The sequence below is a fragment of the Podarcis melisellensis genome (assembly GCF_964234715.1).
Source record: "Podarcis melisellensis genome assembly, chromosome: 7".
Taxonomy (NCBI): Eukaryota; Metazoa; Chordata; class Lepidosauria; order Squamata; family Lacertidae; genus Podarcis; species Podarcis melisellensis.
Window position 1 is genome coordinate 26,934,440 of NC_138539.1, and position 26,468 is coordinate 26,960,907.

A 26,468-nucleotide genomic window follows, 5' to 3' on the forward strand; every position below is an offset into this window, starting at 1 on the left:
TCATTTTTTAACCCAAGTTTATTCAAAACAGAAGCATATTGAACAGGCAGTCACCCTCTGCTGCAAATACCACATGCGTTGCTTGTAATATAAAATGCTTTGGCTGGAAGGGGGAAAAGTTGATCAGTTTATGCTTTGTGTTCATTCTATTCAGTCAATTGCATATTCAGAAGGAAAAAGCAGTAGTTGTTCGGCACAGATAATTATCACTGGCAGCACAATTTGCTCCTTTAGCTGTGGTAGTATAGAGACATCTAGCAAAAGAAGAATCCTAAGCATGGCATGTGGGATAAAGACATCAAGCTCAGCTCAGCCACACTCAGAATAAAAAAAATGTCAAGGAGGATTATAAATCCTGAGTACAGAATTGTATCCATAACAGAACACCTGTGCTTCTCCAACAATGCTTTGCATTCTGCTGAAGGCACTGCCGGGATCGTCACTGAACATGCCTTCCTTTGTATCACAATGGTGTCCTGCAAGGGGTTAAGGCAGAAGTCACCAGTGTGGTGGCCTCCAGTCGTTACCTGACGAGAGCCCTGACCATGGACCATAAGGGATGTGGGGCTGATGGGACTTGATGGGGGCCACCACATTGGCTACTGCTGCAGTAAGGCAATGTACTGGGTGCAACACAGCCAATGGCAGGTGCTGCACTGGTGCTGAACCTGAAGATCAGGTGTACAAAGATCAGTTCAAGAGCACAGGGCAACTCCTTGCTGTATCATTGATAGCCTTCCACCGATTTTGATAGTCCATTGCCGCAATGCAGTTCCCCACAGATTCAGACTGAAGTTACTACTTCGATTTAACCAGCACTGAATGAAATGCATTTGCACATTCTCTGTGTAAAAGTCTTACAGCAAAATCCTGTGCAGGTCTGTTCAGAAGTCCCATTGAGTTCAGTTGGGTTCCTGGGCATAGGTTTACAGCCCTGCAGCACCTTAGAACTAAAAATTTAATACATGGATGCTTTTTCCTATGCCCTTTTAGGGAAAAGGTTGAGGTTGGAAATGCATTTATTTTTAGTTCCTCCTCTTCACATCATTTTACGTTTTCCTTCCCAGATCTCTACTTTCAATTGGCAACCTGAAGACATCTATAATGAGCTCCTTAAAGAAATCCTAGCACTTATTGCTTGTTCCTATATAGTGTACCTTCTATTTTTCAAATAGTGTATAATTACCAGCTATTGAATCAGCATGGAGACATCCTCATGAACTGGTAATCAGACAAAGGAAAGACTAAGAGTGCAGCACAGATTAAGGAACATCAAAATGATGTACAATACAGTTGTGCATGGCTTGGCACAGCCCAGGAAGACAAAGGGAACATGTCCCAGTGACGCCGGAGTCTTCAGGTGGAGAAAATAGTCCAATTTGTTCTACTTGGCTTTGGCTTCTGATGTCTCCGTTTCAATATCCAGGTCAGTCAGACAGCAACAAAACAGCATCTGGGAATACTTAGTGACTGTAGCTACAAGATAAAACAATTATATGAAATTAAGAACTTCACTGATGTAGGGTGTTTCTGCCTAATATCAAAAACCTAGCGAGCATGGCAGTCCTTCCTGTCATTAGGCCATTGCAAAGGGGGTTGCAATATTGCAGGGATAGCCAATGTAGTGCACTCCAGATACTGTTGAACTACAACTCCCATCATTCTTGACCATTGACCATGTTGGCTGGATCATATGGGAACTGCAGCCCAAATGCATCAGGAGAAAACCAGGTCTTCTACCCCTGGGATAATGAGTGATATGACTATTAGATAACAGTTGACATAAATACTTTAAAATCCACTAAAAGCCATAATGTATTGCTGCCTAAATAGCAGTTCAGCATGCATTGAAGTAATTCCAGACAGAAATTACATAACAAAACCGCCATTTTAAATACAATAAACATTTCTTACCTGAAAGCCTTCGCAAGTACCAAGGTCTCTTTTCTACGGGTAAATAGACTCCCAAAAAGTAAGCGGGAATTCCAGAGAGTGCTATACCAATTCCAATAATGGAATTGATTGTGTCGCTGAAGAGTGGGACTATGACTAGGAAAAGGGTGCACAGGCAATACACAATGGGGAAGAAGAGGCTGAGCTGCAGGTACAAAAAGAGGAATGCAAGTTATAGGAAAGGCTGTGGGGCAGTTGCAGCATGACACCACATCATATAATAACATCACCTAGTTCAGCCTCCTGTTCTCACAGTGGCCAACCAGATGCCTGTAATCCTGCAAGCTGGATGACTGAAACAGCACTCTCTCCGCCAATGATTGCCAGCAACAACCCCGCCATTTTATGTAAGCATTTCTATAGCTGCTAACATTGCAATATACTAGGTGTTAGAATTCCTGCTCCATGATTGCAGTCATAGGATTGTTGTCTTTCACATGACAGTATACGCTTTGACTCCACAGAGTGGGAAGTGACGGAGACAGGATGTTTGTGTTACTGTGTTCCATGAAGTGGAGCTATTGTCCTTTGTCCTTTTGCTCTTTGCTGTCTGATGCTAGAGAGAGAGGGAGCCATGTTGCAGTGCTCTGTGTGTGTTTATATGTAAATAAAGTAGATTAGCCAAAATGCTGAGTTCTGTCACATGAAATGTGCAAACTGCGGATCCCTAAGTGTGCTGGTGTCAGTTGACATCGGTTGCTGTGTGATGATTGGGCTGAAGAAAGCTTATGAAGCTCCCGAACGATTGACCAGGAGGGAGGGAACATGCCAGTCGTGCATGTGCCTCTGCCATAGTCCTACTCGAGGGTAGGCTGAACTCCTGACACTAAGTTCTAGTATACACATGAAATACTGTTAAGTTAAGGATACAGCTGTCTAGAGCGACCTTCCTCAGCCTGATGTTTGGGACTATGGCTTCCATCAGCTTCCCCCAGTACATAGAGAACCAGGTTGAGGGAGGCTGTCCTGGGGTATGAATACTCAGGCAGGATAACTCAGGAGAGTAGCCATGATAACTAAAAACGGAATCTCCATAGCATGCCTGATCACAACTGTGTCACTGCTGAACATAAGAAGAGCCCGCTGGATCAGGCCAATGGTCCTTCTTGCCCAGCATCCTGTTTTCACAATAGCCAACCAGATGCCAGAGGGAATCCTGCAAGCAGAAGAGCGAAAGAGCATTCTCCCCTCCTACCATTTCTAGTCACTGGTATTCAGAAGCACTTTTGCCTCTGATAGTGGAAGTAGACTGTAGCCATCATGCCTAGAAGCCATCAATAGCCTTTTCCTCCATGAGATGCTGGCAGCACTATTTTCAGAGCAGCTTCCAAAAGATAAATAACTGTACTTGATGCTCAGAATATTTCTAGGTCATGGTCTGACCAGGAATTTTTCTCTCACCTCAATGCTATCAGGAGAAGATGGGTATCAAGGACCAAGTTAGTTTGCACCACAGTTTAAAGGGGTTTTAAGCAGGAGAAAATGTGATTCTACACGTTCTTGATAGCAAAGCTGCAACACACTCACACCTATGCGCACATTTTGAAGCTTCTGCTCTGCTATTTACTTACTTTAATGGGTCTTGGCCTGTCTGGCTGGGTATATCTTAAGTATATTAACCCTGCAATGGATAACCCAACAAAGAACCAATAGCTGAAGCAATAGTAATTAATCAGCAGAAAGACATCTTCCACAAGGAGATAAATCAAAGTCATTAAACCCTACAAAGAGATAACAAAAAGAAAAGAGAGAGAGATATAATTTCCTAAACACCACATTCTAAACACAGACTTGATAGCACACTACACACAATGTTCTTTGCTTAAAGCCTGACAAAAACATTTTGCATCCTTTTTGAGATTTTGGGAATCTTCTGCAAAAGCACATGCAGTTTCTTAAATCCTTCCAAGGGTTTGTCCTTGATTATTATTTTTTTAATCCTTTGACAGTTTGTTTTCTTTTTCTATGGTTGCATGATATTTTGTGATGTGGGCAGTGCTTTTTTTCTGGGGGGGGGGCGCATACCACTAAACAATTTGTGAATCTTTGTACTTTTGTCCATTTACTGTATTTATTTCCCCCAATTTGAACTAGAAAATGGTGATTTTCTTGAGTCAAAATGAGAGTACCTCTAAACATTTTTTAAAGAAAACAAGCACTGGAAATGGTCACAGGTGCCCCTGATCCAACAAGAAAGCAGATCAGAGTCCTCCTGCACATCTGATCACTGCATAAACAGATCCCTTGGCCAGATGCTTGCACCCAGCAATCAAGACTGCATGCAGAGTGATCAGGATCTGCATATACAACTGATGATGTGGTCCCCTTTGGAATTGTATAATAGGGATGGGAATATCCAAAAGTCACTGTACTTAGCTATTACCATGAGTGTTTTCTTAGTTGTGAGGATGACAACAAGGAACTGGCCTGGTAAGAACAGAGTGAGTTTGCTTGGCTGAGTTCATGCAGTACCAGTAGGATTGAGAATGCACTGAATGTAGATTTCAGAACAAAACAAATATACAGTGGTACCTTGGTTTTCAAACATAATCCACTCCAGAAGACCATTCGACTTCCAGAATGTTCAAAAACTGAGGTGCAAAGGGGGGTCTGCAAATTTCATTGAGAAAATTGAGAAACATGCAAAGAAAGCCATTTGACTTCTGAGGCGTGTTGAAAAACTGAAATGTTCAGCAACGGAGATGTCCGAAAACTGAGGTACCACTGTAAATGAAAATGAGTTTTTCTTTCTTACACCTTGTAATCACTTACATTAAAAACGAGGGCAGGAACAGGTGTGAAACATTTTATATGAATCAAGCTCAGGCTATCTGGGAGTTGTCCTTCTCTGGCTCCAACGTAGAAAAGCCTGCCGCAAGGTTTAAAAAAGTCTTATCAGTGCACAGTCCTATTATATTCTAAGGTGACGCGTGACATGGCTCTCTAAAGAAATATTAAAAAAACAGTATTACACAATATTAGGAACAGTTCAAAATAAAATTTACAGAAGTGAGGTGGGTTCTAAAAATATACATCTCGATAAAGAGACGCATCTTCAGCATTTGCCAAAAGCTGTGTGATGAAGCAGTGGCAGACTTTGGGCTCTCAAATTTCAGCAGTGCCCCATGCGATGCTAAAATCTGTCCCCCTACCTCTCATGCTCCGGTCTATAGCATTGTTGTGGTGTCCCCTGCAGCATGGGGACCCAGTGCCACCGCACCGGCTGTGCCACCCTAAAACCGCCTCTGGTGCCAGATACTTTCCTCTGTTGGAAAGTGGTTACTCCACAATTGCTGTGCTAAGGTGAGAGATCCATGTCATCTGTTCCATGTAATTCCTGTTACTGGGCTCGGTCATAGGGAAATGACAACTTCACCAGACTCACAACTTCTGAATCAGCCCATAGTCACTGCTATCTGCAAGGAATGGCTAAATGCGCCCTCAAAATCAGCGTAGGATCTCATTGCACTAGTGTAACATGGGCAGGGTAAAGGAATAAGGGTACATGTTCATGTGTCTCAGTCCAGGCCGGCCCTGCTGTTAGACTGTAGGAGGCGGAAAATGCAGAGGGCAGGAATTGGTGGCAAGGTGTTTTTTTTTTTTTTTTCATATATTTTTATTGAATTTTAGCAACACAAAAAAGAAAAACTTATTTGTATCCCATTACATCTCATCTCTCTTCTCTGTTTAGACCTCCCTCAACTTTCCCGACAATCTTTCGCACCCTCTATCCTATCTACACATTTCTTAGCTTCAACATTACCATTAAACGTTACAATTCTTTCTATGTTTCTCTTTGCGTAATGTTCCTCACTCTTTCACAAAGCTTCTTTGAGACACACTAACGTTGTCTGTTCCTCACATACGATTTCCAAATAATCCGTAAATTTCCCCCAGTTTTCCAAAAATTTCTGATCTTTTTGATATCTTATTTTGCCTGTTAATTTGTCCAATTCTGCGTAATCCATAAGTTTAGCCCTCCAGTCTTCCAGAGTCGGGACCTCTTTTCCTTTCCAATTCTGGGCCACCAGCATCCTTGCCGCCGTAATAGCATATTGAAAAAATTTACAGTCTTTCCTTATTATATCCCTTCTTGTTATTCCTAATAGAAAAATTTCCGGTTTTTTAACAAAATTATATCCTAATATTTTCTTCAGTTCACTGTGTATAGTCCCCCAAAATTCCCTTATTTTGCTGCACTCCCACCACATGTGCATGAATGTACCCTCCTTCTCTCCACACCTCCAACATTTATTACTGATTTTATACATTCTAGCTAATCTTACTGGCGTCAGGTACCATCTATACACCATCTTCATTGAGTTCTCTTTTAGGGAGACACAGGCTGTAAATTTTATGTTTTCGTTCCATATTTTGTACCAATCATCTATTTCTATGTTTTGTCCCAAATCTCTGGCCCATTGAATCATCGTATCTTTCACCCCCTCATCCATCGTATACCATTCTAACAAGATTTTATACATTTTTGAAATCACCTTATGGTTGTTATTCACTATTTCTATTTGAAATTTGGATTCTCTTTCTCTATACCCTTTTTCTTTTTCATCCCTCTTAAACATTTCGTTTATTTGGAGGTAGTGTAGCCAATCATAAACCTGCCCTTTTATTTCCTCGTATGGTTTTATCCTCCATTTTCCCCCTTCCTTCCTCACCAATTCTCCATAAGTCGCCCAGTTGTCTCTCATATTAACTTTTTTAACTGCCAACACCTCTAATGGGGACAGCCAATGTGGGACTCCGACTTCCAGAATGTTTTTATATCTATCCCATACCTCCAGCAAGGCTCTCCGAAAGATATGGTTTTCAAATGATTTATAACCCTTTTTCTTCTCCTTCCATAAATGGGCGTGCCATCCAGCTCTATTATCGAATCCTTCCAAATCTAACAGCTTTGTGTTTTTCAGGTTGATCCATTCTTTCAGCCAACATAAGCATGCTGACTCATAATATATCTTTAAGTCGGGCAGGGCAAAACCCCCCCTTTCCTTTGCATCTATCAATAATTTATGTTTAATTCTTGGTTTTTTCCCCTGCCAAACATATCTTGCGATCAACCTCTGCCATTCTTTAAAAATCAACGTTCCTTTTAAGATCGGTAGCATTTGGAATAGGAATAACATTTTGGGCAATACTGACATCTTAATTAGAGAAATTCTGCCCCAAATGGATAATTTTAGTCTATTCCATATTATCAAGTCCTTCTTAATTTTATTCCATGTCGGTGTATAGTTATTCTGGTATAGGTCGATATTTTTTGGGGTCAGCCAAATTCCTAAGTATTTCACTTTTTTGACGATTTCAATTCCTGTTTGTTGCTGCAATTCTTCCGTCGCTGATTTCTCCATATTTTTAACCATGATTTTTGTTTTCTTCCTATTTATTATGAACCCCGCTACCTCTCCAAATTTCTCAATTTCATCCAATATTTCTGTAGCTGACTCCAGCGGATCTTCAGCCGTCAGCACCAAGTCATCTGCGAAGGCTCTTACTTTATGTTGGTCTTTTCCTACCGCCACCCCTTTTATTCTTTCTTTTTTCCTTATTGAGTCTAGTAACACCTCCAGAACCATGATGAATATCAATGGGGACAGTGGACAGCCTTGTCTAGTGCCTTTTGAGATTTTTATTTCTTCTGAAATCACACTATTTACTATCAATCTGGCTCTTTGCTCCGTGTATATCGCCTTTACTCCGTTGAAAAAATCGTTGCCCATATCCCTCTGTTCGATGTTTTTCAGCAGAAAGTCCCATGATACATTATCAAATGCTTTTTCAGCATCCACAAACATTAGCATTGCCTGCTTCTCATTCCTAGCAGACAGATATTCTATAATATTTACAATATTTCTCACATTGTCTCTCATCTGTCTGCCGGGAAGGAAGCCTGCCTGATCTTCATGTATAATTCCTTGTAAAACCTTTTTCAGCCTTTCTGCCAGTATCCCTGCGAAGATTTTATAATCCGTATTCAATAGGGAGATTGGCCTATAATTTCTGACTTGCGTCAGATCTGCATCGTCTTTTGGAATAAATGTTATGAGTGCTTCTCTCCACGTCTCCGGAATCTCTTTCTCCTTCAAAATCATATTCATCACTTCTTTCATTGGTTGTATCAGAGTTGTCTCTAGTTCTTTATAGTACCTTGCTGTAAAGCCATCTGGTCCCGGGGCTTTTCCATTTTTCAGTTTTTTGATTGCCTCTTTTATCTCTTCCAATCTTATTGGGGTGTTCAGTCTCTCTTGTGCCTCTGTTGGAATCTTCTGTACTTCTTTCTCTTTTAAATATCTTTCTATTTTCCTTGTGTTGTTCTTTTCTTTCCTTCTATACAGTTGTTTGTAGAAATCCAAAAATCCTTTCCTAATCCCCTTAGGGTTGGTTATCTCCTCTCCACCCACCTCTATTTTGTTTATTGTATTTCGCTCTTTTCTTTCCTTAGTCTGCCATGCCAGCCACTTCCCTGCTTTATTTGCAAATTCAAAATTCTTTTGTCTTAATCTTTTAATATTCCATTCAACTTCTTTGTTTATCATCATTTCGAACTCCTTTTGCAACACTTTAATACTTTGTTTGATTCTGGCATTATTTGGCTTTTTTATCAGTTTCTGTTCGTTTTCCATAATTTGTCTTAATAGTTCCTTCTTTTCCTTTTCTCTATTCTTTCTTTTAATCGAGTTCTGTTGGATAAAGTACCCCCTCATCACCGCCTTGCCTGCGTCCCAGACCACACTCTTCTTCGTTCCTTTGTCCCAATTATCTTCAAAATATTCTTTCAATTTCTTCTTCGCCTCTTCAATTACCTTTTGATCATCCAATAAGTAGTCGCTCATTTTCCATCTAAACGATCTTTCTTCCAAACTCTTGATTTCTATTTCCAAAGGACTGTGATCTGAGATTACTCTTGGTTGAATTTCTACCTGGGATATTCTCGGTGCCAGCTCATTTGATATCCAAATTTGGTCAATTCTGGACATAGATTCATTTGGGTCGGAGTAGAATGTGAATTCTTTTCTTAGTGGGTATCTCAGCCTCCAGATGTCTATTAGATTACAGCTCTTTATCATTTCAAAAAAAGACTTAGGTAACTTCCCTTCTTTTGAGCTGTTATTCCTTAGTCTATCCATTTCTAAGGAGACCACCCCGTTCATATCTCCCATCAAAACTATCTTTTGGTCTGCAAATTCTAATAGTTTGTCCTCCAATTTTTTGTAAAATTCGGATTTATTATCATTTGGCGCATAGATCCCGACCACTATTATTTTTTCACCTTGCCAATTGATCTGAATTGCCATCATTCTTCCTTCATCGTCTTTGAATATTTGTTGGGCTTCTATTTTGCTTTTGACGTACATTACCACTCCTCTCTTCTTCTTTTTATCTGAGGATATAAATTCATTGCCTAATCTCTTATTAATCAGGATCCTTCTGTGACCCCTTGCGATGTGGGTCTCTTGTAGACAAATTATGTCTAAGTTTTTCTTCTTTAAAAATTGTTCCACCTTGTTGCGTTTTTTCTTTTCATTCAAGCCATTCACATTCCAGTTCCAGATTTTTAAAGCCATATTATTTTACTTAAATGTATTTAGATGCCTTCCTCCTCTTCTTCCTCCTCTTCCTCTCTCGCCTCTTCTTCCTCCTGTTCCTCGTCTCTCTGGCTGTTTTTCCTCTTTGTCTCTTCTCCTCCTGATGCGCCCTTATCCTCTTCCTCCTCTTCTGCCGTCAGCTCTTTGTATTTCCTTTGAAATTTACTTATCTCTTGCGGATTGGTCAGTCTGTGCCTTTTGCTCTTGTAAAAAAAGGAGATCCCCTCGGGGAACTCCCATTTAAATTCTATATTATTCTTTTTGAGAGTTTGGACTATTGCTTTATAGGGGTCTCTCCGTTTCAATAATCTAATTGGAATGTCCTTGAAAATGATTGTGTAGCTACCGTCTATAATTAGCCTTTTTTCTCTATTTTTTTGAAGGACCAAATTTCTCATGTCCCTATCTTTGAAAATTATGAGGCAGTCTCCTGGATATTTCTTCGCTTTGTTTGTTTTAACCCTCATTCTGAAGACGTTCGATATCATATTTGCTACTTCACCTTCCTGGAGTTCCAGCCACCGCGCCAGCTCTACTATTAACTTTTGTCTGATATTCTCATTCTGCGTTTCTGGTATCCCTCTCATCCTCAGATTTGCTTCCCGTTGTCGAAGCTCACTCATAGAGATGGCATCCCACATTTCTTCTTGGGTTTTGTTGGTCTCCTGGAGTCCCATCTTAGTTTTATCTTCTTCTCGCTTTAATTCTCTTATTTCCGTTTTTATCTTTTTCATCCCCTCTTCTAATGCTTGGGTTCTTTTAGATACTTCCTTAATTTGCCCTTTGAGTTCTCTTACTGTCTCATCTATTTTCTTATCCATTTTTCCAATTTTTGCGTCTACCTGTTCAATTTTTGATTCTAAGTTCTTTTCACTCTGTCTAATTTCACTGAACATTTTTAATATTTCTGCTCTGAAATCAGATTCTTGTTTGGACCCCTTTCTTTCAGTTGGGGTCCCCCCCCTCCCCTACCTTTTTCTGCGTGTATGACATTGTGAGATTTTGGTCTGATTCCGCTGAACCGTTTAAATTAAACCCAGTATACCGTTTTTCCCTTCTTCCCGCTTCCCAGAGAACCAACTCCCCCCTCCCCCAACAGAAAACTCAATTTAGAAAAAGAATGAGGAAGTCTATATTCCAGTTCCCACTGTCTCCTTAAGTTTGCAGTCTTTGCGAATTTGGTCCGATATTAGTCTTCTTACTTCTTGCCACCAATTAGGCTAATCCGTTAAATATGAGGATTCAAACTTCACTTCCAGAATTTGATACCCCAGTTCCCTTTTCTTTCTTTCTGAGTCTTCTTGCCCCCAATTGGGCTAATCCCCCTTTCACTGTCTTCCAATCCTGTTTTATCTTCTTGCCCTCAATTGGGCTAACTCCTTTTGGCCGCGATTGAAATCACTTTCCAGAGGCTCCGGAAGCCCCTTAGACAGCGCTCTGTTTTTCGCTTCCAACCCAGTTCCGATGAGTCGGGTGGGTAGGAAGAATAAATAAAGTAGTGATATATTACAATAGTATATTGTGTTGCAGCTTCCTCCTCTACCGCAAGGGCGCTGTTAATCCTGCTAGCCAGGGGGGAGTGAGTGTCTTGAAAGGGCAAAAGAAGAGGAGAGCACCCCAAATCTCAAATCTCCGCTGTGTTCTAATAAGGATTTTCTCTCTAAGAGGGAGATAGGGAGGAACCTTTAGTATATTTTGTTTTGTCCACGTCTCTGCTGGGTAGAAAACCCCCTGTCATGCACTCCCCCTCTTATCCCCTCCTCCTTCTCCTGGTACGTGCTGACCGTGGGGAAAATAATGGCGTCTCTTATTTCTCTTATCTTCTCTCACGCAGTACTTTCAAAAGATCGCACTATCCTTTCTTTCCTTCTACCTTGTCACAGGCTGGGGAAACAGGGACAAAGTCCGTCCAGAGATTATATTGTTTCTTTTGGCTCTCCCCTTGCCTTCCTCCCCTGCTACTTAATATCCAGCACTTTAGAAAGTTTTCAGGGAGAGAGAGTTCTGTCCGCTAGCGACTCGTACGTTTTTTTCCCGCTTTGCTTAGCGCTCTGCGTCTAATGCGATCTCGGGTGGAAGTTAAGCTCTCTTAAATTCTTCTTTTCCAACTCGAATTTTAGCTTAATCAAACTTGTACAGCCTCCTTCTTTAATTCGAAATTGTCCTTTTATCTGAGAATCTAGCGTTCCTCCTCCAGGCTCGGGGCTTCGCTCCCCAGAGGCAGTTATGGCTTCCCTCAGCCCGCTTCCCCCCCCGCCGTGCTCTTCGCTCCAGAACGGAGTTACCTGACGGCCGGGGATCAGCGTTTCGGCTCCACGGGAACCTCTGTATCCGTATCGTCCTGCAGATACTTTTCAGGGGTTCGCTGCGCCCTGCGACACCCCTATTTTCCCCCGGAGAGTTCGGGATCCTCCGCAACGAAGAGATCCCCGCCTGGCTCAGAGTCTCGCTAGACCGGAACGGTGGCAAGGTGTTGGATGGAAGAGTTGTGTGTGTGCCATGCAGGGCCTGTCCTACTCCCCCCGCCTCCCCGCTAAGCTGCTGCCCTCAGATGTGGCAGAGGGTGTTGCCCTGTTGGCAGTGTTGAAGGGAAATTCAGTTGCCCGTCTCCAGGCAGAACTGGCCATCTTTTCCTTTGCTTCAGGCGGCAAAATGCCTTGCACCAGCCCTGGTATCAGTATTACAAGGCAGCTGTGAGGAACTCTTGGGCCTCCAGATGATGCTGGACTTCAACTCCTGTGAGCTGCAGCAAGCATGGTCAATGGCCAGGGATGATGGGAATTGTAGTTCAGAAAAGGGCCAAAGGTTCTCCATACCTGCTGCCAGGTGACAAGAGGGACTCACATCCCACAGCTTGTTACGCCAGCAGAACTCTTTGCAGAACTCCTGAATTATTTGTCACAGAGAGTGATGAAAAGGCAAGAGTTTATACGGCTTATGAGAGAATATTTGCTTGGTGCTGTATGTTTGGCCTAAGTGGAATTAGGCATGGCAATACAGTGGTACCTCGAGTTAAGTACTTAATTCATTCCAGAGGTCCGTTCATAACCTGAAACTGTTCTTAACCTGAAGCACCACTTTAGCTAATAGGGCCTCCTGCTGCTGCCACACCGCCGGAGCACGATTTCTGTTCTTATCCTGAAGCAAAGTTCTTAACCTGAAGCACTATTTCTGGGTTAGCGGAGTCTGTAACCTGAAGCGTATGTAACCTGAAGCGTATGTAACCCGAGGTACCACTGTAAAAGGTTTCTGCATTCCTAAAGTAGACCACCAGGTGGCAGTGTGCCTTCGAGGTCATTTTCAGTCTCATGTCATTTCCATGCTGCTGAGTTACCAGTGTATGCAGAATTACCATTAATTTGTATTTTTTAAAAAAATGCAATGAACAGTAGTCTAAGCTCTTCAGCTTTCAGTGGAATGAGGATCTGGAGTTCTGAACAGCTTTTTAAAAAAAATTCACATAGGAAATTCAAAAAGAAAAACAGAATACACAATGCTATGTATCCTCTTATAATTTCTTATTGTGCAATTGAATTAAACCCAATTAATCCTTGTTATTAAATGCCTAAAACTGACTAGCTCTGCACAGCAGAATCTCAGATGTAAGAGCTGACTCTGTTAACTGACATTCAACTGTATTTTACAGCCATTTTACTGCTGGATTTTTCTTGGGGCGGGAGCAAATCCATTTAGTTTATAAGAGAAAAAGTGACAGAAGCTTCACTAAGTTGTAGCAGTATGATACTCTATTCAGTAAAATCATTTCTGACATAATGCTACTGGCTCCATCTGCACAGTGCTAGTTTCTGAATTCCACATACCTGGAAGCTGCAATAATTGATGAGTTTAATCCTCCATAACAAGACATCGCCACTGCAATAGGGATGATCCACTTAGCATGGCTAAGAGTCTCATTACCAAAAGTCTGTAAAAGAAAAAGAAATAAAGAAAAGAAAATAGGCTCACTCAGCTAGTTTCACAATGCCAGCCAACTGTCGCAGAAATTTACAGCTGAAGCACAGTCGGACGAGCTCATTTTTGACAACAATGCACCACCATAATCTTGGAACAGCTTTTTAAAAGCCACACTAATAATATTTCAGCTATCTGTCACACACAGCTAAATTGCCAGTGAGTGGATGGTTAAACAACATGAGAAAGTGAAACTAATATGCATTTAAAAGATTGATCACAACCCAGTGGTGGGATTTAATCGCCACTGTGGGATTTTGTGAACTCCTAAATTGTGTACAAGGGAGCAGAGGAGATTATTACATAAACTGTGCATTCTGCAGTATGCTCTGCAATATACCGTATTTTTCGCTCTATAAGACGCACCAGACCACAAGACGCACCTAGTTTTGGGAGGAGGAAAACAAGAAAAAAAATATTCTGAATCTCAGAAGCCAGAACAGCAAGAGGGATCGCTGCGCAGTGAAAGCAGCAATTCCTCTTGCTGTTCTGGCTTCTGGGATAGCTGCGCAGCCTGCATTCGCTCCATAAGACGCACACACATTTCCCCTTACTTTTTAGGAGGGAAAAAGTGAGTCTTATAGAGCAAAAAATACGGTACTTATAAGATGCAATGAAGGGTTCCTTCTTCACCCCTCTGGAAGCAGACAACAGGGAAAATCAGCTACACGTACATTCAGTCAACAAGTACAGATGTATGGGCCCAGATTTATTATTCTGCAACAGCCTTGCATATTAGGCTTGCTTGCAACCAAATCTTCATGTACCATACTTTCCATGTATAATTGCCTGAACGTTTTGAAGTCTCCCACTATTTCAAGAACTGGATATGAGCTGGTCAGACAATCCAGGATATTAGGATCTGATGGATCTGATGGATCAACAGTTATGGGTTTCAGACAACAGCTGAACACATAAATATTGTTGAGTTGCCCCCCCCCCCTTAAATCCTATAGTAGTTTTAAGAAGTGGGCATAAAATGTACAGTAATCTAATTTGGTTAAGAGATGCTTTCCTAAAGCCTAGGACACTTTAATGCATATGCCAATGCATGCTTTCAAGATATGTACCGTATTTTTTGCTCTATAAGACTCACTTTTCCCCTCCTAAAAAGTAAAGGGAAATGTGTGCGCGTCTTATGGAGCGAATGGAGGCTGCACAGCTATCCCAGAAGCCAGAACAGCAAAAGGGATTGCTACTTTCACTGCGCAGCGATCCCTCTTGCTGTTCTGGCTTCTGAGATTCACAATATTTTTTTTCTTGTTTTCCTCCTCCAAAAACTAGGTGCGTCTTGTGGTCTGGTGTGTCTTATAGAGCGAAAAATACGGTAATTTGTGATTATAATTTTCAACTAAAATTGCCAGTTTGCACTAATGGAGTCAGTTATGCTAATAAGACTTTTTTTCCTGGCTGCTGAAGTTTGAGTGCAAATGAGAGAGAATGATAGATAGATGATAGATGATAGATAGATATAGATAGATAGACAGATATATAGAGAGAGAAAGAAAGAAAGAAAGAAAGAAAGAAAGAAAGAAAGAAAGAAAGAAAGAAAGTAAGTAAGTTTGGGCAGAATTTGACATTTTTGTCAGGTACTGGTGGGCAGTGTGTCAGTTTGCATTTCTTAGTACAGAAAGTATTGATCTGATGAGTAGAGATCTTTCCCATTCTAATTAATTCAAGAGGGTTCTGGAAGCTTCTGTGTGTGAAAGAAACAGGCAGAAGGTTTACGGATGTTTGGGTTATTCCTTCAGAGAAGCTGAGTACAGCTGGCTTAAATTGGTTCTGTTATCTATTTCTGTCATAGTCATGCTGACTATAATAATAGGCAAGGAGGAGTCTTGAATTCATTTTCTCTTTTCCTTCTGGTGTGGTGTTCTGTATATAGTATGCTTAGTGTTAAGGTTTAGACTTATAAGTTATTGTAAGTTTAAGTTGGGAAACACAGGTGGCGCAGTGGTGTAAACCACTGAGCCTTGGGCTTACTGATCAGAAGTTCGGCGGTTTGAATCCCTGTGATGGGGTGAGCTCCCATTGCTCGGTCCCAGCTCCTGCCAACCTAACAGTTCAAAAGCATGTCAAAGTGCAAGTAGATAAATATGTACCGCTCCAGCAGGAAGGTAAACAGCATTTCCGTGCACTGCTCTGGTTTCACCAGAAGTGGCTTAGTCATGCTGGCCACATGACCCGGAAAAACTGTCTGCGGACAAACGTCAGCTCCCTCAGCCAGTAAAGTGAGATGAGCGCTGCAACCCCAGAGTCGTTCACAACTGGACGTAACTGTCAGGGGTCCTTTACCTTTTTAAAGTTTAAGTTTAGTCTGCTGCAACTGGATTTCTTATGGACAGTGCCAATCCTGCATGGATTTGTGACCATTATGCTCATTTGCTTTCAGTAGCAGTAAAGCTCTGCTGGATGGAACATTAATTGCCTTTGGTCTATTTTTGGGCAATTCCTGCAATGTGTTTAAGTTTTAACTCTGCTAACTATACGTTGGAATCTGCTCCGGATCAATACTGAGTAGAATTACATGACACAGTGGAAGGCAAGAACCAGCCTTCCACAACCTGGGCCCTGCAGATGATGTAAACTACAACTTCTTTGAGCCTTGAGCCCATGGTGGACTTTCTTTCATTAGAGGTTTTAAAGCAGAGGCTGGATGGCCACCTATCAAGGATGTTATAGCAGTGAATCTCTCGTATTGGCAGGGGCTGAACAAGATGTCCTTTGAGATCCCTTCCCACTCTTTGATTCTACAAACTCATGATTTGTGACGTACCACGGCCACAGCATCACTCGCTAACAGGGCAGGCATGTCCAGCACAACATAGTAGGCCACATTTGTCAGCAGGTAAATGATAGTCACGATGGGCATTGAGATTGCAATGGAGAGGGGCAAGTTCCTGCAAAAGGAAACGAAACAGTTATTTGCAACCAACTGAAGGGTAAACCAAAGGGGAGGCACATTAGAAAAACAATAACAATGACCTGCTTGAAATATGCATAAAACACCTAATGCAAGAATGCTATGACCCAAGACAGGCATGTATACCTTTCCGGGTTTTTCATTTCTTCCGTGACGAAATTCAGTGTATCCCATCCAGAGTAGGAGAAAAGAGCTGAGTAAAGGGCAAGTGCAATGAATCCTGCGTCTGCTGTGGAGCCTTCAAATGGCTCCTTGAGGTTATCAGTTTCTCCTGTGGAAACATCAGAAGCCTGTGGTTATTTATTATTATTATTTACATCTACATGCCTACACACAACCAATATGTAGCATATAGGAAACAGGGGCAGAACCAGAATGTTCCCTACATGAAAATGCTGAACGAAAGTAGCTTCATATCGCCTTTACCGTGTGTCATGGCATCCACAAACCTGCCAGCATTGACTATAGGGTGTGCATATTCCTGCTTCATGTAGCAACTTCTCACTTGATACTTGGGATACTTGGTTCATGTGTGAAGAACATAACAGTAATAATAATAATAATAATAATAATAATAATAATAATAGCCCATAATTAAAGTATGAGCTAGACCAGAGTCTATATGCTGTTCAGTTTTGCTATCATACTTACACACGGAAAGTAAGTTCTTACCTTGGGTGATTTTATAAAGACCCACAGCTATTACCACAATAAGGGCCATGACTTTGGCATATGTGAAAAGGTCTTGCACTCTGGTTCCCCACTTCACATTGACACAGTTAATAAAGGTCAGGGAGCCTAATAAGAGAACAGGATACAGGATACAAATTAGCTGTACTTCATTAGAATACTGATGACTTGGATGTTTTTCAGTTAACATAACGGCAGCAGAGATCAACTGGCTATGATAAGGACTTAAAGGGGGGGGGCAAAACAAACAGTCATTTGAATCAGGATCTGACCATGGGCTATGCTGGCTAGGCCAGATAGGAGTTAATACTTGGAGAGCCACCGATTAAGCAATGTAGCCTCCCAGATGGAAGGCAGGATTGGAGAGACATTGGAATGAAGTTAGTTTTTCAGTAAGGAAACAATGGATCTGCATATTATCTGTTTTATAGTGTTGCATTTTCTAGGCATGCCTCAACAGACTCAACAAGAATAGGGAGAAAAGAAAAAATGAAAGAAAAGAAAAATAATAGAATCATAGAATTGTAGCGTTGGAAGGGACCCTGAGGGTCATCTAGTGTAATCCCCACTAATGCAGGAATCTCAACTAGATAATACATGACATATGGCTATCCAACTTCTGCTTAAAAACTTCCAAGGAAGGAAAGTCCACCACCTCTTCTGGGAGTCTGTTCCACTGCTGAACAGCTCTTACTGTCAGAAAGTTTTTCCTGATGTTTAGTCGGAATCTCCTTTCTTGTAACTTGAATCCGTTGGTTTGGGTCCTACCCTCTGGAGAAGGAGAAAACAAGCTTGCTCCCTCTTCCATGTGACAGCCCTTTAGATATTTGAAGATGGTCATCATATCTCCTCTTAGCCTCCTCTTTTCCAGGCTAAACATACCCAGCTCCTTCAACTGTTCCTCATAGGGCTTCATTTCCAGACCCTTGATCATCTTGGCTCCCCTCCTGTACCAAGATGTCAATGCACAGACACCCATTACAGCCCCAGTTGATAGAGCTGGTTTTGGAGAACTTGTGCCACACAGTGAGCACAGTGGAAGTTCTTTGGGAATAAACATGCATAGGATTGTGCTGGCTGGGTTTAAGTCCTACTTGTGACACTGACTTGGTTTTGGACAAGTCACTCAGCCTCAGTTCCCAATCTTTAAAATAGACATACCGTATTTTTTGCTCTATAAGACTCACTTTTTCTCTCCTCAAAAGTAAGGGGGAATGTGTGTGCGTCTTATGGAGTGAATGCAGGCTGCGCAGCTATCCCAGAAGCCAGAACAGCAAGAGGGATTACTGCTTTCACTGCACAGCTATCCCTCTTGCTGTTCTGGCTTCTGAGATTCAGAATATTGTTTTTCTTGTTTTCCTCCTCTAAAAACTAGGTGTGTCTTGTAGAGCGAAAAATACAATAAATGACCTACCTTAAAAGACTGTTATGAAGATGAACAAAGGGTTTATTCACAAATTTTTAAAAATGTATGCCTAAAAAAATAAATCAAGGGTACGACAAACAGGCATCTGAAAACCCCACATATTTTGTAGGTATACTCTTCAGAAAGCTAAGATTGATGCATGGTCAGTTTTTGGTTGGCAATCCAAGTAAAATCTTAAAACATCAAACAGTGCTGTCAATATGAGTGCAAAACAAATAACCCGAAACTGTTTTCAGGAGGGGGAGGGTGTTATTTTTACAACTCCAACTATTTCACTAACAAGATAAGAGCACGGTGAGAACATTATTTTAGTGCCCTCTAGCATTCAGAGACGAAGTTGCAGTTTGCTATGAAAAATATACTGTATTGGCTTCTGGGGATATGCAGCTAGGGTTGCCCTGTTTCAAACAGTGAAAATCCAGGCAGAAAAGTTGTTGAGCTTTTTAGAGATTTCTGCCTGGACCCTGCTAGAGACAGCAGTATTCCGGATATGTCTGGGAAATTCCGGTCTCAGATTATGAGGGGTCTCTTAAAAAGCTTTTGAGAAGAAAAGTTTAAGTTTTTCATAATTGGTAAAAGAATAAAAGAACAAAGAAAACAGATTCCAAAACTGTCATATCTGGTGACAAAAAATATATCCTTCCCAAATAGCATTTTTGGACTAATGCTTTGGGAACTGTTCAACCTGAGTGCCTTACCATGTCTTAGGGCCACATTCACATCATATATTTAAAGAACTGTGATACCATTTTAAGCAGCATGGCTTCTTCCAATGAATTCTGGGAGCTGTAGTTTTTTTAGGGTGCTGAGCTTTTTTTTTTTAAGGAGATCTTTATTCTCCTCCCAAAGCTGTAGTTCCCAGAGTAAGCAGTTAGACTACACACGCAGTATGAGAATATCATCCTCCCACCATCACCTCAAAATGATGTCTTGCTGGATCACACTGCTGTCTGTCTCAGTGATGGGGAAACAGATGGTTTTGCTCCAGATGTCCTCAGCCCCAGCTAGCCTGGTCAGTGGGGTCAAGGATGATGGGAGTAGTTGTGGTCCACTAACATCTTGAGGGCCATAGGCTCCCCATTCCTGACTTCTCTATCCCAGCATTCTGTTATTAACAATAGATGTTCATTCCTCAGAAAAAGGTGGTGAATACAGTGGTACCTCAGGTTAAGTACTTAATTCGTTCTGGAGGTCTGTTCTTAACCTGAAACTGTTCTTAACCTGAAGCACCACTTTAGCTAATGGGGCCTCCCGCTGCCGCCGCACCACCGTTGTGCGATTTCTGTTCTCAACCTGAAGCAAAGTTCTTAACCTGAAGCACTATTTCTGGGTTAGCGGAGTGTGTAACCTGAAGCGTATGTAACCTGCAGTGTATGTAACCCAAGGCACCACTGTACTGTTGTTTATCTCTAATATCTGAGAAGCACAAGAAAAACCCTGGAAAACTAGGAGCTTTCTGATCCATGCTGCCTACAATGTATGACTCTCCAGGGTCTTGGGCAAAAATCTTTGTTTCTTCATAGCCCTGTAATTAACAGATGGCTACTAAACTGCCTTAATATTTCACACACACACACACACATCCCACTTTCCTATCAAGTCTGTTGGAATCCAGACTTTTTCCTCTGATTCAGTGGCAAGAGCCTAGGCGTTTTGTACGCAACCTTCCCTCAGAAGACACATGAAGCTATCAGTTCCTGGCCTGAACTTGCATAATCAAAATAAATTGTTGCATTGACGGACTAGAATTTTACTTACAGATGCAGGCAGCTGCAATCAACCTAACTGCTCCATAGGGTGGCTCACAGAAGGGAAATATCGGCTGAACAATATAATTGGCAAAAGTGATGGCAATGACGGCCTGAGTTGTTGGCTCAATAATGAGCAAGGAAGACCATAGTCTGATAAAGGCTATAAAACCTCCGAAAGCTTCTAGAATGTAGGCATAGCTTGCTCCTGATTTAATAATGGATGTCCCCAGTTCAGCATAACACAGTGCTCCAAACAAGGAAAAGATTCCGCCAAGGGCCCAGAGTAGGAGCGAGAGTCCATATGAGCCACTGTACATCAAAACACCCTTGGGAGCCACAAAAATCCCCGAGCCGATCATGTTCCCTACTATCAAAGAAATGCCATTAAGCAAGGTGATCTCTTGTTTCATCTGCATTTTTTCCTTCTTGTTCTCTGCCACTGAATCCAATTCATGCAATCCATTCTTGGGTATGCTCTTTTTATTGCAACACGTCGTCCAGGAGCCTGTCATGGTCTTCAGTTAATCATTACCTTGAAGCGAGGAGAAGAAGAGAATGTTTTGTCTGCAAAGCTGGCAGGACAGAGAGAACCAGGAATCGTATTGTAGCCGTTTTAACTGCATAGTGGTGTAAGGGGAAATTTGATTTGAGTCGCAATTTAACGTGAACCGAAATACAACTGTTCTATCCAAATTTTGCGACGCAGTTCTCTACTCATATCGTGCACATAAAAAATGCATATATTTGGGGAAAGTTTGCAGGAAAACATATATAATATTAGTGAAATCAGCATACAGAAATGCTGTTGGTCGAAAAAGGCTGACAACCCTGATCTAAAGAGTGCTTGGGCCAATGGGGCAGTGCGCCACCTACCTCAGTCTGCCCTCAAGCAGACCTCAAATGCCTTGCCTTCTTACTCAGCACCAGCTCAGAAGTCGTACTGCCTGTCAGCTTCCTCCTTCGTCTCACGATTTTCCTTCTCAAACAGAGCTGGAATGGGGATGGGAGCAAAGCCAGAACTACTTGGCTCTGCCTCTCATTGGCCATGGTTCCTTGTGCTATTTGAACTCCCTGCCTTCCGCCCCACCACTCCCAATGGCCACCAGCTACTACTGTTGACTTCATCGAATCCAGGGGTGAGAAAACTGTTTGCAGCCTGAAGGCCACATTCCCACCTGAACAGCCTTCTGAGGGCCACCTGCCTGTGGTGGATAGGGCCACAGGCAAATGTGGGCAAATCAACTAATGAAAAATTTACCATCGTACCATAAACATAAGGGATGTGGGTGGCGCTGTGGCTTAAACCACAGAGCCTAGGACTTGCCGATCAGAAGGTTGGCGGTTCAAATCCCCACGACAGGGTGAGCTCCCGTTGCTCGGTCCCTGCTCCTGCCAACCTAGCAGTTCGAAAGCACATCAAAGTGCAAGTAGATAAATAGGTACCGCTCCAGCGGGAAGGTAAACGACATTTCCATGTGCTGCTCTGGTTCACCAGAAGCAGCTTAGTCATGCTGGCTACATGACCTCGGCTCGCTCAGCCAATAAAGCGAGATGAGCGCCGCAACCCCAGAGTTGGTCACTACTGGACCTAATGTTCAGGGGTCCCTTTACCTTACCATAAACTATTTTCTACACACATAACACTCCATCCTTGCTCCATGTGAACAAGAGGCATTATCGGAGCTCAAGGATAAATTTCCTGTAAGGCAAAGCCACTCAAGGCAGGAAGCAAGACCAGTGAAGGGTGTGGTCTGGGGAGAGTTCTGAGGGCCAGGTATGGAGGCCTAGAGGGCCGCATACAGTTCCTGTGCTCGACGTTGCTCACCATAGCTGTCAACTTTTCCCTTTTCTTGCGAGGAATCCTATTCGGAATAAGGGAATTTCCCTTAAAGAAGGGAAACGTTGACAGCTATGTTGCTCACCCCTAATTGAAAACCTCCTCTTGGTGTTGCCTGCAACAGTGGGCTCTGCCTGGATAACATTTCAGCCATTGCAGAACCATATCAGCTAGATTTGTTCACTTACTATCTCACCCTCCCCTTTCTCCTGCACAATCCTCCATTACTCCAGTTGGTGTGAATGTAACTGGAAAATTGTGCAGCTGCCATCAACTACGTCATAATTTAACACAGCCACATGGAGCAAGGAAAAATACTATCCCCGCTCCCTGAGTTTGTTTATAGCCTTGTAAACTTAGGGGTGTTGTAGAGGAATGGCTCACTGACCAATCTGGTTACTGATCACTGTTCTATCTTGCATCAAAATACAATTTTGAAAGAAACCCAGTAGCACAATATTACATAGGGCTTGTTCACACAATCAGAGATGACCCCAGGTTGTTTCCAGATGGTTGCCCCCGAGGTTGTTCATGTGAATCAGACTTGTTATTTCAACTGAACTGTCATGGATTGAACAGGGAGCAGTTTTCTGCTGCCACAGATGTCTGTCAGACACGCTGTGTGCTTTCCGCAAATTGGCAGTGCCGAGCTTTAGTTCATCCGAGGTAACTGCTGCTTTCTCCACTTATAGCACATCCCTTACTTTAAGATCAAGGGAAGTTGAATCATCAACTAGGGATTCTTTCCACCTCATTCATGCATCCAAAGCAAAAGAAAGTACTCTAGATTAACTTACCTTGGGTTTCTGGTTTGTTTTCAATGCCCTTAATCATTGATGCAATACAGTAATTGCTTGGTAAATGTTTGTTAAAAACAGCTGTTGTGAGCCAGGCATGGCGTCAGCCCTCGTGCTGGAAAGCCAGTTGTGCTTGCTTGTATCAAACTTCAAAACACAGCTATTGAGCATGTCCAAATGCAAGCTGGGAAGTGAAATGTTTCTTGTATGGACACAGGCCAAGCTGGGAAGAAGCCAAGTGTGCAAAACAAGGCTTGGTGTCATAAAGAGATAACCCCCCCCCCAAGACATATCATAAGCCGCCCATCCAGAAAGCACATTGCAGTCTGGACTTATGTTTATTATCCAGTGTAAAAAGCTGAACACCCCCCTCCACGACTGGAAAATTAAAAGACCTGGTTTTCCAGCTTGTCTACAATTTTTAGAAGTAAACTCTAAATCGACACATGCTCTACCCTTCAAACGCCCCATCTCCCGTATCAAAAGGGGGCTATTGTTCTGATCTACAGCTGGTAAATAAATATCAGAGGACGGTTAATGCTTACCCATGGATCACTGATGTCCTGCCCTGTTTAACAAGAAGATGGCTGTAACTTCAGGAACTTAAGAGTGAGTTAAGGCTGAAAGTAAGCAAGCAGCTGCCTAGCAGGAAGGGTAAGTGATATGAATATGAATGCCCCCTTCTCTGTGTGCTGCTATTTGTATCCCCACAGCAGGGTAACCAAAATCAGCAGCAGCAGCAGCAGCGTATCAAGGAAACTGCTTTTCCCCAAGCAGCTCAAGTTCGCTAATGAACAACAACTGCCAGGGCTACAGCCAAGTCCTTTCCCCCCAGAAATTCTAGGAAATTCACTGATGTCTGCTGAAGACAAAGGAAACTGCCAAGTCGATTATGTTTCCCCTCCTCTACATTCTTAGAATCTTTTTTCATGACCACCTTTGATGATACTGTGGCTCATTGTATTTTGCAGAGGGTGCTGCTGTAAACATCCATTTCCAGAGCAAGTGGAAGTAAGACTATGTGTGGGCAGGAGGCAGAAAAGCGTTTGTGTGTCCTTACTTCAGACTCAAATCAGCAGAACTAGGTAGAGAGGCCAGGAATTGGCTAATTTTGTGGCACAGTAAACCAGGTTACAATGGAATTGTGACACTAATTCAAAATATATCACATGGAAAACCCCATTTAAATCAATGGGATTCAGTTCCGTGAAAGAATCATGATCCACTTTCAGAGCCACTTTCACATTCAAGTATACTTTCCAGCTGCTTTATTGATCTATAGGTGTCTATTCCATCACAAAGGAACATCCTGAAACTTCCTAAGGATAGCACACAGCCTAGGGAAAACAAAAGAACCTGAGATATATTGTGATGTCTTTGGGTGGGGTGGTTGACCACAGACACAGCTGCAGGCAAATTCAGGAGAAAAGAACTACATGACTTAAATCAGGGACAATATTCAAGAAAAATAAAGGAGAGGTCTAAAAGGAATGGGTCAAAACGAGTCACTTGAGAGATGATGAATAAAGAAAAGGATCTCACACCAAGCCTGAACAACATGTGTGAGAATGTCCCGACATGCTCATAACAACTTACTCAGCAAAAGGGTATCTGCTTCTTTTACTCTGTACATTTTATATATTTAAGTCCAGCTGTACCAGGGTGGTGGAGGCTGGCAGAAGTCAGCCCATTCCAGAGCAGACTTGGAGCACTCCTGTGGACTCCAGGGAGATTACACTAAAGTCTGCTTCCCACTTAATTGTTTATAGTCAGCTAGAAGTTGAGCAGCCCCATCAATTGTGAATATGGTGCACAGGTTCAAGTGTCCAAGTTTCCTTGCAATAAAAATAGAAATGGCAGTGGGCAAAATCTCTGTCCCCTCCACTTCAGTTCTTATTGCAGGGAAATCCAGCCATTGAAATGTGCACAGGTACTTGGATATTTTCTTTCTAAGTCAGAGATCGTAGAGTAAGGTTGTAATGGGTGTAAAACGTTCCAATTCCAGTGGAATTGCATGGGAATTCATACATATTTGGGTACTTTTTATCCCCAAGTCCAAAAAAAGTAACACAAGACTTGGCCCTAGGATGGGTTAAATTGGTTGCTAGGTTGCTGGCAGCTGCATTGCTGAAAATGTTGTTCCCAGTAGGGAATCTAGGTTCAAATCCCTGCTCAAGTATGAAGCTTGCTCAGTAACCTTGGGAAAGTCAGTTTCACTCAGACTAATCTCCTTTACAGGTTGAAAACATGGGGTTCCACAAGAGAGGGGCACAAAAGAAATTTAGCCAGAAGTGACAAATGGGGAAGCCCGCTCAATGTGACTAAATTAAGCTGGTGGATCCTCCCTCTTCTCTTGGGTCAATTTGATCCGCTGGTGTGGAACAGTGGTGGAATGGTCACTGCACCCGCTTTCCAATTTTCACCGTGTCCTCTTCTGAAGACAAGCAGATGGGAGGAAAAAGTTGGGGCATTGGGAGAAGATCTCTATCCCCGGTTGATCCACATAGATGATATAAGAATGCAAGAAGAGCCTGTCAATCACGCCAATGGCTCATCTGCTCCAGCATCTTGTTCTCACAGTGGCCAACCAGAGGCCACTGGGAAACCAGCAAGCAGGATTCAAGCACAAATGTACTCTCTCCTGTTGTGGCTTCCAGCAACTGGTATTCAGAAGCATCACTGCCCCCAACAGTGGAGGTAGAACATAGCCATTGCAAAGCCTTCTCCATGAATTTGTCCAGTCCTCTTTTAAAGCCACCCAAGTTGGTGGCCATCGCTGCCTCTTGTGCGAGTGGGCTCTACAGTTTAGTTATGCACTTTGTGAATTAGTACTTAATTTTATCTTTCCTGAATCTGTCAATATTCAGCTTTGCTGGATGCCCACAAACTCTTGTGTTATGAAGAGGGAGGGGAAAACATTCTCTATCTGCTTTCTCCACGCAGTGCATCATTTTATAAGTATCTATCATGTCACCTCTTACTCTGCTTTTCTCTAAACTAAGAAGTTTCAAATGCCACAACTTTTCCTCATGGTCTGTTGCTCCAGGACAAAAATCCCATGCAACCTTTGCAGTACTGAAAGCTTACTTTTCTCTGCCTTTTGTTGGAACACTTCCATGCGCATGTTACATTTCAACACTGGTGTCCGAGCACAGGAGCACAGAAAGCTGCAGATCAATGGTCTATCTTGCTCGGTATTGTCTACATTGAATGACAGTGACTCTCCAGGGTTTCAGACAGGGGACACTCCAAGGACCAGCTCTGAGACCTTCTGCCTGCAAAACAGATGCTCCACCAGAGAAATCCTACAATTTTCTTTCTAATGCTCTATGATTTTTTTACACACCCACATGCACACAAAAGAAAGAGAGACTTACCAAGGTTTCCTGACCTGTTGTCCTCCAAAACGATAAAGGCTCCTCTTTGGAACTGATGTGATGGAAGCCAAGGACCAGAATGAAGCAAAGTGCAATGCAGTCGAAGAAACCGAACAGAAAAACAGCCCTGGCCAGTGTCTT

General features: G+C 42.3%; 1 protein-coding gene across 4 annotated transcripts; it reads right to left on the reverse strand.

Annotated features, from left to right (window-relative positions):
* On the reverse strand, positions 1 to 26,468 carry LOC309374642 (Y+L amino acid transporter 2-like). 4 transcript variants are annotated; one of them, XM_081919783.1, is made up of 10 exons: positions 26,328 to 26,468; positions 20,324 to 20,848; positions 17,122 to 17,247; positions 16,576 to 16,720; positions 16,303 to 16,426; positions 13,376 to 13,479; positions 4,726 to 4,822; positions 3,525 to 3,674; positions 1,915 to 2,098; positions 1 to 1,476 (listed from the first exon to the last, which is right to left on the reverse strand). In XM_081919783.1, exons 2-10 carry the CDS (start codon positions 20,826 to 20,828, stop codon positions 1,385 to 1,387), a joined length of 1,527 nt encoding a protein of 508 aa, XP_081775909.1. In that variant the 5' UTR covers positions 20,829 to 20,848; positions 26,328 to 26,468; the 3' UTR covers positions 1 to 1,384. The 4 variants fall into 4 exon arrangements, with proteins under 4 accessions (XP_081775909.1, XP_081775906.1, XP_081775908.1 ...); XM_081919780.1 differs by lacking the exon at positions 26,328 to 26,468 and adding an exon at positions 23,496 to 23,711; XM_081919782.1 differs by lacking the exon at positions 26,328 to 26,468 and adding an exon at positions 22,951 to 23,080.

Bases quoted from the DNA above. Each gene is read 5' to 3' on its own strand.
- LOC309374642 (XM_081919783.1), bottom strand. From the start codon at position 20,828: ATGACAGGCTCCTGGACGACGTGTTGCAATAAAAAGAGCATACCCAAG. The intron at 16,427-16,575 runs GTATACATGCCT...TTCCTTTTGCAG, and splicing joins GAAATGAAAAACCCGGAAAG to GAACTTGCCCCTCTCCATTG. The intron at 13,480-16,302 runs GTACGTCACAAA...TTTCTTTTACAG, and splicing joins CGAGTGATGCTGTGGCCGTG to ACTTTTGGTAATGAGACTCT.